This window comes from Symphodus melops (genome assembly GCF_947650265.1).
Source record: "Symphodus melops genome assembly, chromosome: 8".
In the NCBI taxonomy this organism is placed as follows: Eukaryota; Metazoa; Chordata; class Actinopteri; order Labriformes; family Labridae; genus Symphodus; species Symphodus melops.
The window spans coordinates 26,182,687-26,195,787 of record NC_136698.1 but is presented as its reverse complement, the minus strand read 5'-3'; the positions used below and the strand labels follow the sequence as shown (position 1 = coordinate 26,195,787).

Below are 13,101 nucleotides of genomic sequence, written 5' to 3'. Positions count from 1 at the left end.
TATGTTGGAAGGACGCCGTCTTGGTGTGCATATAAAGGCTGATGGCATACAAACCTTTCTCAGACACAGAACTGATTTTGTCAGATTCAATGGCTTTACAGGATTTGTGCAAATGCCAGGACAACTTTCTGGACAGCTTCACCACCGAAGTGGCGTTCGGAAAGAAGACTGGAGGTAATTTTCGGAGTGTTCTGCCTTTTCAAGATCGAACAAGTTGGTTCAATTTTTATATACCAGTTGCAGAGTACCTCAATGAAAGTCCAATACAGTTTGGGCAAATCAGAACCGTCCAGAACTCCAGTGACTTCTTTCCTCAAGACTCCATTGTACCCTCTCTTTTCATGCCGACAAACCTTCCCCCAACCTCCTCTCCCTCCGTTCCTCTTCCTTTCCCCATGTCTCACGGCACCACCACCCTGGCTTTCATGTTTCAAGGCGGCGTGCTGGCTGCAGCGGACACTCGTTCCAGTTGCTCGGGCCTCGTTGCGTGCCCAGCGTCCCAGAAGATCTTGCCCATTCACAGCCACTTGGTCGGCACGACGTCGGGTACTTCAGCCGACTGCGCTCTTTGGAAGCGAATTCTGGCTCGAGAACTGCGGCTCTACCAGCTCCGCCATGGTCGACGGCTTTCCACAAGAGGAGCAGCCAAATTGCTCTCCTTCATGCTTCACCCGTTTAAGGGGACTGAGCTGTGTGTGGCGGCCACATTGTGTGGGTGGGATGGAGGAGAGGACGATGGATGCCATGACCACGTGGGTGCAAATATTGATTGCGGAGAGAGGACTGGTCTTGGAGAGTCTGTGGTTGAAAAGACGTCTCCGGCAAAGACAAAGAGTTCTTCTACAGCAAGTTTCTCTGGACCCAGTTTGATCTACGTGTGCAGTGATGGCACCCGTTTGCAGGGAACACTCTTCTCTGTGGGCTCTGGATCGCCCTATGCCTACTCCATTTTGGACCAAGGGGTTCAGTGGGGACTGACGTTGGGAGAGGCCACAGCAATCGCCAGAGAGGCTGTATACAGAGCAACACACAGGGACGCGTACTCTGGAAACTGTGTAGACGTCTATCACATCTCTTCAACGGGATGGACTCGCAGGAGCAGGGAGGATTTGAAAGAGGAATACTACAGAGAAAAGAGAAAACAGGAGAGAAGGCAGAAACAGGAAGTGACTTTGTCTGAGTAAAGACTTGAAACAAACCAAAATGGATGAGAAAAGAAAAAGCAAACATTGGGGATTATTTTGGAGGGGACATGATGGCACGTTTGAAGCAGACATTAAATTAATGAACGGGGACATGAATTTGCATTCTCCAACGCGATTCCTCAAAAGACTTGAGCATGCATCATTCCCTCTAATAAACAGCTGATGCTTTGTTTGCACTGACGATAGAATGTATACTCTCACAAAGCTCTGCTGGCTGGCGTTTGATTAAGATGTTTAAACATAATGAATAATTTCATGTAGGGCTGTGTGAGAAAATTAAAACCTACTCCTGCAGGGCTTGGACGCACATAAACAGAGAGAGAGAGAGAGAGAAAAAAGCTTTAATGGGCCAAAAAAAAAAAAGGAAGGGTTTTAATGTACTGCTGTGCATAACGGGGCTAATTTAGGTGAAGCAATAAACAGGAGCTGGAAACTGATTTGTGTCCACAGTCAGATTTCTCTGGTTGTAAATTAAGCCCACGAGGCATTCTTGCAGTGACAAAGGCTGCAAAGGATATGAGGGCAAAAGGTGTAAAGCTGTTTGTCATCATCCTCGGTCCCTTGTCAAACACAAGTTTGGGCAGTCTGAGTCCACGGGGGAAACTTTTCAATGGTGAGGCAATTTACCACATTATGGAAGGAAGCTTTTAGAATATGGATGATGATGCACCATATCACCATGTTTGAGCTGTATTTTAAACCCAGGCACATATTTTAGGTTCGTAATTATGTTTTGGAATTACTTTTGTAAATTGCTCCAGCTGGAAGTTGTGCTCCTAAAAATATGATAAAATTTCAGACAGGCTGCCCTGAAATCCTGTCGACTCGCCTGATCACAAAGGCGGAGACTTTTCCTGGAAGGCGAGGGGGGGGGGGGGGGGCGGGGGATATGGAAGAATATGGCATTTAAAGGATGCCGGTGAAATGAGAGACAATGCATCCGAGTCATACCATTTGTTTGGCTGTGCTTCAGTGCGACAGGTAATTCACCATGTCATGAGAGACTGGAGAAGAACATACTGGCGAGTACTAAACTTTTATGAAGCAGTTTTATTATTTGCATGAAGACGGCACATGTCACGCACCGGTCATGTGATATCAACGTCAAAATCCCCTCACAGCCATCGGCCAGCTGGCAGTCGATTTTAATGAATATTTTCTGCTTCGTTCATATCTGCTCACCCTGACTTCATGCAGATATTTTACTAGGTTGGCAGGGAAAAGCCCAACCTAATTGCATTCACACAGGCAGCTTATCCCACAAAATGTAGACGTTTTTGTACGTGAGGAAACACCATAAAAGGTTATAATTGTTTTGATAAGAGTCTGAAAACATCTCAGAAAGAAAACGTACAGAAGCAATCTTTTTGTTTAGATGTTATCTTTTTTTTTTTTAAATCTCAAACAACTGTCTGTTTTTGTAAATTCAGTCTGCTGGCTGTGAAGAAAGTTATGTAACACAGCTGGTTCTAGTTTCAAAGTAAGTACACCCCATAATAAAAGGTGCCTCTGTGGAAATACAAATAATAATCGAAGCATCAGTGCCAAAAAAAGCACTCTGAGTGGACGCACTTTGATGTGGTCATTTCCTCCCTAAGGATCGTCTTGCAGCCTGCTGGCTAAAACAACCTGCAGCAGCATCTCCAAACCTTTTGTCCCTATTAGTCACTTAGATCATAAAATATGTAAAAAGAAAAAAAAAATACCCCAGGTCTATAAATACTGGAATAACTCTTTAGGGTTTTGACTCTATGTGCTTTTTATCACAAAGTGATTTAAGTGTTTCATGGCGAAAGCACTCATGCACATATGTGCTATTAACTGCATGGAATAAATTAAAGGCATGCTTGCGTGAGGATGCTGAACACGTCTCTCGTACAACATGAGAGAGTTGAGTGTCTTCTCAAAGCTAGGCGAGTGCTGCTTTATGACTGACTGCCGCTGAGAGAGTACGAGGGGAAAGCCTCCCATCCTCCCCGAACTCATCCATAATTCCCAGCTTCGGAAGTTCATTAATGACAGAATTATTGAGCGGGTAAAAACAAAACAAAAAAAAGGAAAAAAAAAGAAGAGGAAAGCAGTTTGGTGGTCCAGATTTGAAAGTAGAAAGCAGGCTTGTCAGTGCAAAACAAGTTCTGAGAGCAAAAAAAGGAGCGAAATCTGTGATTGTTATCAAAGTTTGGAGTCTGCAAGATGAGCTGAGACTCAGCGGGTGTCGGGCTGCCTTTGCTCCCCCTCTTCAAAGCTTCTCCTTTGTCTCTTCTCACATTCAAATTCGAGGTAAGAGCAAAGCAAACTCCACCAGTTTTGACCCAAAAAAGTGAAATGTCATACCAGTACATTTGTGTTGTTTTTCATCCCACAAGAACAACTTTGAAATCGGTGACCCAAACAGCGAGAAATCTGCCAAATATTGTTTGACAGCAGCCTCAAACAGTTGGAGCCGATAACATTTTTTAAACTTGTAAATCTGTCCCTGAGTCGACTCACAGCCTGATGTTTGGATTGATCCCAGTGTGGCTTTGTTTGTGCTTGCACAGTAGGTTTTGTCATTACTGAACCTCTGTATCCAGCTGTGTACAAGGGAGCTGTGGAGTGACCTTGGGATTGCATGTTTGCTTTCTAGTCCCATCAATAAACTTTTTTTTTTTTTTTTTTTTTAAATCGCACCACTTGTTTGAAGGCTCTCTTGTTTATGAGTCAGAAAGCAGAGCTCACAAAAGATCAATACAGCAATGTGCAAAGCAGGGCTGTATTTCACTTTTTAAAGTTTGAAGATTCTCTGAAGAAACTCTTACTTCATCAAAACATCCAATTCTCTTCGTTTCTTCAAATGCAAAGCACTTCTGCAACAAACAAATAGTCTTCTCTAGGTGGCACAAAATGAAACCTGAAACTATTGCATTAATATATGCTGCTTTCAAAATTCTTCATTTGAGAGAAAGAAAAAGATGTTTTCGTGTTTGAACTTTTTTTTTTTTAGAGACAAATAACTGGATTTATACGTCTTATAAATCAGCGTCATGGAAGGCTGAATGGCAGAGGTTAGAAAAAACATCTGTTCCATCTATTCAACCAAGTTGAAGAAAAATTCAATGAAATTGGTAAGAAGGGAGTAATTTGAGGCATACGTAGAAATGTTTTTAGCTAATGGTGAAATTTCATTTTTTTTAATGCATCCTTAAGTAGCAGTAATTCTTGCCCAGCGTCTGAGTGGAACACATGGGGAAAATGTTAAAGATGATTATGCAGACTGTGTGAATTTAAGAAGATTAAAAAGACAACGCTGGGTTGCTTGAAGGAGAAGATGCAGCCAATAAGCAGAACATATTAGAAGGGATTACATTGAACATGACAAACAAAATAAGATAATTAGAAAGCAACGCTGGGACTTCTTTAGACATTTAGTTTACAAACTGAGATGACCTTAAACAGTAGCTAGACACAGGACCCAGACTGACAGAGTGATCTCTGTGTGCTACAGGGGAGTTAATAAAAGTCCTAAATGTTTTAAATAAGGTTTAGATGTTTAAGTTATTGGGTCAACGTGGGCCTCATACTGTAAATATATTGTATTTAGTAATTAAATGTTTACTTTTGTGTCAATACGAAGACTCTTCATAAAGAAAAAACAACAATGTAAAGGATGCACCAAATGGTTTCATTACATAGTTTGTCCAGTAGATGGCTCCCTGACTGAATAGTTTACAATACACATAGCACTGTCTGCAGCATCACAGGTGAGCGCACTGCTAGAACTAGTCCAATATGAAAATTAACGATTACTTAACAAAATCAGGGACCCATTCATAAAAAAATGTGTTGCAGTCACTAATCCCAAAAAATTAGCATAATTTATTCCCGTTATCTGCTCCTCTTGCACTGATGATATTACAGCAAAACAGAGCTTACTTTATATATACGATCTGCACTGTCTGCAGCCAATCAGAGACAACGACAGCTGAGCAGATGTTAAAATGACAAAATATTCTTTATTGAAGACAAATGAACTGCATTACTAGATCAATGTTCACGTAAGGGATTTAACTTCTCGTGCTATGTTTACTTATCCCGAGCTGGCACTAAAACTAGGTTACTTATTTATTCTTGAAATGTCAGCTTTGTGTCTTGAGTCTGACTTCAAACTAAAACTATAAAAGAGCTTTGTCCTCAAATGTGTTTTCTAAATGTAAAGTAAAGAATAATCCTCCCCTCCTCTTTCCTCCCCTGTGCCTGGCCCCTAAAAGACTTCCATTCGGAGGCAAACTAAAATGGTCATTTGTCAGCATGGCCAGACACTGTTTGTGTGGTACTCTGTGGTCCCTGCATCGTCAAAAATAGCATGCTTTTATGGTGACTTTCGTCTCTCTGATCTGATACTGTAGTTAAAGACTAATGGAGAGAGAAGAAGAGAGAGCGAGAGAGCGAGCGAGAGAGCGAGAGAGAGAGCGAGAGAGAGAGAGAGAGAGAGAGAGAGAGAGGGGCTGAGTGGACAGACTAGGCTGAGCTCAGATGAACCTCGGCATCCTTTCCCACGTTGGATCATTTCAGCTCCGTTTAACCGGAGAAGCATCATCGGAGCAGCTCTGCAAACACAAACAAGGTAAGCACGAGTCTTCTCCCCTAACTCACTTTATTTTATCATCAAATAAATTATCATCATCATTTTCCCTCCAAAGCCTCTAAAATGTTCACTTCCCGGCTCTTACTTTTAGATGCAAGCTTTAAATGGTGCGTCTGTTTCGAACTGTTTAAAACATCTTTCTTTCTGCTGCCACGAGCAGATGTTACCACGCGCGAGCTGTTAAGGTGGAATAACACTCGGGATATTAGGGACTGGCTCGGGGAAGAAACCCTCCTCTGTGTCCTCTGAACTGAGAGCCAAGCTTTGACAGATGGAGCGGATAATAACGCCGAGCTACCCGGCTCGTTTTCTTGGCTCGTGCGCGTGTTTGTGCGCCTCTCACCTGCACCGCGCGCGCTCTCACCGGGGGACTCTTGCTGGTTGAAATGATGATGGGGGTCGCCGGAACTCAGCTTTTAGCCGGCAGCAATGTTGTGGGACCATCCCCGATCATTATAATAGTTAGCCCAAGTGTGTAAATCACATCACCGTGCATCAAGTAGGTCGCTTCCTCTAACAATACAAGGTCATGCTCCGGGCTGTTTGGAGTATCTGAACTCGTAATGTTAATGAGTAGTCCAGATGTGTGTGCGTGCGCGTGGCTGATTGGGCTTGTGTGTTAGCGACTACAGATAAACTGCAAAGAATGATCATGAGACAGCTTTGAGAAATGTAATTATATTTTACAGTAGGCCTACCATTTTTTCTGGATTCAGATTCTGACATACAGTAAACATCCCTTGTAGTCGTGTGCTGAAAATATGCATATATTTTTTTTAAACAATGTTGTAGGGCTGTTGTTAACACTGTAGGGATTTTATTTTACTACTAGCAGAAACAAAGTGCCAACATTGCAGTTCCTTCAGTGGCCACTTGAGGCTGGTTCTCAAAGTGAGTCGACCTCCTTGAAGCTCAATGTTAAAACTCCATCTTTACTGCAGAATAAAATGTGTTGTCAATACTTCAATGTTTTATGATACTTATGTGTTTTTTAAACACAATCTCTGTAAATGTAATGAAAAATAGTATTAAAAGTACCAACACTTTAAAAAGTACAAATATGTCAGAAGAAAGGTGGGTACACGTCATTACTGAAACGCTTCTTTTTATTAAAATAGCCTAATAATCTCTGAGTTGACTGTAAACATACTGGCACATAGGTTTTGTCTATTTTGAATTAATTTGGATATTTTATCGTAAGAATTCTTTAAATCGTTTCCCAGTTCATGTTAACTCAACAGGTCTTGGCTACAATGAGTGACAGGCGGGCGCTGCTGGCTGTCTGCAGGGCATCTAATCCACTCACAGAGCTTAAACGTAATATTTGTCTTGTCTGAGAATTTCATGCAAATAACAGATAGATGATATCGCTCCCTGCTGTTTATTTAACTCTAAATGCTCAGTGAGTTTAATCTAATTCAGTGGGTAACCAGACAATTAAAGTCTATATAAAGTCTTGAGCGTAACTTTTTATTGATTTGTAACAAAAAAAATAAACTCCTCTACACTCTTCTATTCTGATTCTGATATTGATTCTGATATAGTCCCCCCCCATCTCATCCAAGGATGATAACTCCTCATCCTCTAAAAAACAAGATGGGGATTGGCAAAATGCCAGATTGAAGGCACCAAAAAGACATTCATCAATCCAACAGGTGATCCGTCATTTCAACATACCATGGTCCCCTGCCAGCCAAAGCGTGGGGAGAAAAGTCTGGGTGCATTCTTGGAAAAAGTCCACTTATATATTCCACCATTACAAATAAGATTTAAAAAAAGGAGACAGTTAGAAAGCTCCATTGTAAAAATCACACATTCATTTCATTCGTTTAGTGGACCATTCATAATGACCAAGGACTACAGATGATGAACGTTACATGACAATAACCTGTACTTAAGTGACAAATAATATTAATTAATCTAATAACTAATCAGGTTAACCCTTTGTAAATTACTCCAAACATCTTTTGAATTTAACAAATCACATTGATATGTCAGTTACACACATTTCAAAAGTAGACGTTTTGTGTTTCAAGATGTCAATAAGAAAATAAGCCTCTGACATGTTTCCAGCTCTGACTATTGCTACACTCTGCTATGGCGCTGCTGCTGTTGTTGCTGTTGTTGCTGTTTGCTATTGTCACTGAAAATCTTCTTCTTCTTCTTCTGAGTAAAACAGCAGTTGCCAGATGCAGTCACACTCCAGCCTCGGTGACATGATGGCACCACTTGCCGTGTTGTCGGCTGTTTGCAGAGGAGCAAAGAAGCTGACTTGTTAAATATACATAATGGGATTGGATTGCTACAGTTTGTATCCATGTTATGGAGCGTGTGGGGCCGGAGATGAGTTAGGGCTCAGCAAATGCTAAAATCTCAAAGTTATACTGGTGTCCAGTTCATACTTTCATACGATTCAAATTCAGAATATAGACTTATAAACACAACTGCATCACATCTGAATACTGAGACTGTTCGTGTGCTGATGGGCGAAGTTCGTCAGACCGGTGAAAAACAATAACTGGAGTAACCAAAATTAACCAGGTTACTCTAAGAAAAGGTTTCTTGTCATTACAAAATCTGTAAGAGAGCCTGACCGATACATCGGCCAGTTGTTAATATCGGCCGATATTAGCATATCAAGTGACTATTGGTATCGGCTAATGCGTGTGTGTGTGTGTGTGTGTGTGTTTGATGATTGCATTTGAGGGATCAATGCAAAATTGTTTTTGTGTAAACCTATATCTGTCTATCTATCTCTAAATATTGGAGATAGCTCTACGAAATAAGTCGGCTGAGTCATCATTATCAGATTTGATCTCTTTCTATATCATCAATATCGGCATAAACCCCAAAAATCCCATCTAGGTCAGGCCCCACAATAAACTACAAAGCAAGGCGTTTTCGTCGTCCGATATTTGCTTAAAATCTCAGACATACAGTTTTTCATTATACACATTTTTTAAGATCTTCTATAATTTTATAAGAATAACAAAACCATTTTACACACCAAGACAAAACCATGGCAATTTCTGTTCTTAAGTCTGACACATTGCTACAGATCCTGATGGGGATGAACTCACTCTTGGAGTCAGCGCCCAGTGGCCACTTGAGGAACTGCAGCTTGGTCACCTTAGTGTGGGTTAAATTTTGTGGAGGTCGTAGATTGGCTTGAAGCATTTCTCTTCCTGGTATTGGCATCTAATGTAGAGTAAGTCAAAGAGGGTATTCTCATTTACAATTACTGACACATTAAAGAGCATCTTAAGCACGGAGGCTTTTTCTTATGACAAACAATTACACACTGCTCAGCACATTTCTTACACTGTGGTATGACTTAAGGTTAAGCTGTCTGAATGTCAAGACCTGACTACAATGAGGAGACTGATGTGCTGAGTGCACTGGGCCTCTCCCCACCAGTCTGATTTGGAAAGACTTAAGAGGCTTCCATGTGTGCACTAAGCAGCAGAGAGAGGGAGAGAAAGGCAGAGATGTTCAAATGGAGCAGAATCTGTCCACGTCTGAGTCAGCCAGCATGTCCCCCCTTTCTCCAAATGTACCTCCACCACCATCAAACCCACCCCCCACCCATTACCTCTCTGCCTCCATCTCACATTCCTCTCTATGTAAAAGGCCTGACATGCACAGGCTATTTTTAATAAAAATGAAATAGCCTTGTTGCAGTGAAGCGACTCGATGCAGAGTGAAGTGAGACTGAAACAGCGATTTGCAATTTAGAGCTATGTCACCACCCATCATTCCTTTCCTGAGCCGGCAACCAGCAAATCGTCCTCACGCTTTCATCCTCTATCCCTGCCTTACATTTCACACATATCTCATAAGCACTCACACTCTAAAGACTTCAAACAACAGTGAATGACATGTTCTGCTGGCAACAAGGTTTTGGAGCGCAGCTAAAGCAGGCAGAGATGTAAGCCGTGAGAGCTCAGTCTATGCTAATACACAATAGCCGAGGAAGACAAAAGTGTTTTTGGGATGAAGCTCTTCTTGTATTTTGTGAGATTTAAGCAGATGCCAGACAGATGCAGATGCTGAACATGGAGCATTACAAACAGTGTGAGGGGATTGCAATAATTGGTGAGCAGAAACCAAGGCAGAATTTCTTTTCAAGAAAAACATACGCAATGAAAACAGATATTAATATTAGATATAATCAAAAGCACACATTAACTAGATTTTAAAGCTTCTGTAGAAGAAAGCTTTTTTTTTCAGAAAATGGGTCAGTATCAGAGTATATAAGAACATTGCTTTCATTTTCATGTGCCCTTCCTTGTTATGTGAAGCATATCTTTGTGGATGTAGTTGAAAACGCTTTGGCTCTTTTTGTACAGTGGCATCAAAGGCTTCAGCGTTACTATAGGCTCCCTGTGTGCTTATTTGCATTTAAATTAATCAAAGCACATGGCTCATTGTACATTGATTTAGTCAGACCACAGAAGGGGCTATGCATGGTGTCATATCCTGTATGTTCTTTAGCCAACATTTTATATGATAGCAGGACGTGCGGGGAAATCTCAAATCTCTCCTGTAAATCTGAGAGGAATACGTTCATGAAAACTTTATTACAAATTCTTTGAAGGCTGCATCCCTGTGTACCCACATGGCTCATGTACTGTTGCTGCGTGTGCGTGTGCGTGTGTGTGTGTGTGTGTGTGTGAGACTGATAAGGTCTGCATCCATACATGCGTAAAGGTGGAAACCATGTGTCAGAAGTCTGACACTGATTGAAGCAGAGGCAGAGTGACGGATGCAGCTCGACAGAAAAAACTGTGACTACAAAGCTTCGGTCCCGTTAAGCTGCTGACACTTTTCAGTTCATCATATTTTAAAGATCAATGGCAGCGATCTGACTCAAATACTAACGAAAGTCAGATCATTAAACTTTTGGGAAACGAGGAGAAGTCATTGATTAAATTATTTATGAGGCTAATTAATCTCTTAAGGGGGACTTCTCTCACTGTTGGGCATTGAGGCGTGAGGAGACCATCTTTAAAGGGACGACATCAATCACTGAATGTCCGGGCAATTGTGTGCGACAGTGAACAGTAAAGTACCTGAGCTCCACCTCAGCGCCGCGCCCGCAGGCTGCAGATTAATTGAAAAATTTTAAGACCACACTAAAGTCTGTGAGCATGCTGGAGTGATCGATATCACACAACAGCAATGAAAGGAAATATGAGTGACAGCGTCGGGCATGAAGGGAACCGTGCTCGATTATCAGCCTGTAATGTTCGTAGTTTCTGTGAAAGTCGTGCAGCCTGAAAGAAGTTCAGACAAGCAAACAGAAGGAAAAATAAAACGTCATCTCTTGTTAGAGGACAACCAGAACATGTCAACTTCTCTCTGTCTTCAAGTCATGTGTCGCCAGAACTGCAAAACAATCGAAGCAGCTGTAAAATGGGGACTTTATGGCCTCAAATAAGATGACGATATTTGAATAAACAAGAGGAAACTCACCATGACGTTTTTTCAACAAGTAAAACGATGGCGTGTAAAAGAAGCTGCAGATGTTTGCCGAGCAGATGTTTTAGTTTTCACTCGTGGAAATTACATTTCAACATGTTGAAGATATCTGTAAAACCAATTTTACAAATATACAAGTTACAAATATCAAAATGTCATTTCGACATGTTGAAACTGAATTACAGATGATTTTTCACGAGTAAGAATAATTATTACAGATATCTAAAATTGAATTTCCACATGTTACCAAAGGATTTTTACTTGTGGAAATATAATTTCCCATTTCAGATATATCGACAAAGACCATTTTCACTAGTGAACAATGAATTGTAGATTTAATTAGATTTGTTACTTGTAGAAATGACACTGTGGATATGTCGGCTTGGAAGTCTAGCATGTCAAAAAGCAATTATTGATATCTACATTTGCTATTACCGCTAATACTTAAATGCCATAGCAGATGCATTTAAACAAGGGTGTCCAGAGATTAAAATCAAAAATGTATAATTTAGAAAGAAAAGATTTAATGTGTTTTTCAGTATGAAGGAAAACGGGCTTGAATTTAGCATCCATGTGGTAGCTATGGTGTGTATATGAAGCAACTGACCCTGTAGTTTTCTTTACAATAATAACCCTGACTGAATACATGAATTACAAATCACATTGGCTTGTTACAATAAAAAAAAAATCTTTTATGGACACATTTTATATAATTTATCGACACATGTCGCATCACAAAGATGTAGAAATAACAGCGCTCTCTTCGTTAAAGATTAATGAGATTCTTTGAATTCGATTTTGTGACTTTGACGAAGCAGTTTCAGACTCGTCAGTGTCGATCACACAGTTGTAAAGTGAAGTTCTTCCTTCATATCTTATCGACAGCGTTAACCCAAATATAATATAGGACACTCTGGGATGATGTCATGTGTAAATTGATCTCCATCATTATCAAGAGAAACAGGTCAGCAATGAGCTCAAAGAATCAGAACAAGGAACCAAGCGAAAATAATGAACACATAATGATTGTTAGAGTTAAAAAAATGAATAAATAAATAAATAACATTAATGAAGGAATCCAACAAAACCCAGATTCATAAAACAAACGAACAAAAATAAAATCTGCAAGGGGAAAAAAAGATCCCATATTTATTTTCAAGATTTAAAAAACTTAATCGTCCATCGTGACAGAAAATACCCTTAAATTAGATCCTCAAGTGGCATAAAAACATTCACACCTGTTAGACTTCAAATTAAAAGTTTCATAAATAAAAGCGCATGTTAGAAAATGGAATTTATCTTGACTTTTTTAAATGTGCATTGCAGTGGTAATAAAAGAGAAGACAAAGATCCTAAAACAGGATGGATTGCTTGTCAATTAAAGAAATTTGGAAGACATCTATACTGAATTAGAAGCATATTGATATCTCATTAAGATCATTCAAAGGTTACTATGCGACTTTCGGAGCAGATTTTGAGTCCTAAACGAACCCTCTCTCTGGACACATAATCTTAATCCCTCCCCTCCTGCCTCCCCCACCTCTTACCTTCTGTTTCAACAGCAAATGTTAGTGAGACGAAGAGCAGCAGACAAGCGCTCATATAAGATTCTACCATCCAGTGACAACATGTCTCTCAAAGGTTATTCTTCAGTCAGTATTTTTAGGCCTTAGAAAGTGTTTCCTTTGGTTGGTTCTTCTTCAGTCGTGCAACCTGTCAATATCCCAGAGCCAGCATCTCTGAGTGGGCGAGGTTGTCTATCTTCCACCGATGCGGCGGCAGAGCTGACGG

At 40.6% G+C, this 13,101-nt stretch overlaps 2 protein-coding genes across 2 annotated transcripts in view; both read left to right on the top strand.

Annotated features, from left to right (window-relative positions):
• Nucleotides 1-89: 89 nt before the first annotated feature.
• Nucleotides 90-1,184, top strand: psmb11b (proteasome 20S subunit beta 11b; the record flags this gene model as incomplete). The annotated part of the gene is made up of 1 exon (XM_079351126.1): nucleotides 90-1,184. One exon carries the CDS (start codon nucleotides 90-92, stop codon nucleotides 1,182-1,184), a length of 1,095 nt encoding a protein of 364 aa, XP_079207252.1.
• Nucleotides 1,185-5,700: 4,516 nt separating this feature from the next.
• The window catches only part of cdh24a (cadherin 24, type 2a), a 46,900-nt gene continuing 39,499 nt past the window's right edge, over nucleotides 5,701-13,101 (top strand). The window contains exon 1 of the mRNA XM_079350762.1: nucleotides 5,701-5,808. The gene's annotated coding sequence lies outside the window, so the exon portion shown is untranslated. The remainder of the gene's footprint in view (nucleotides 5,809-13,101) is intronic.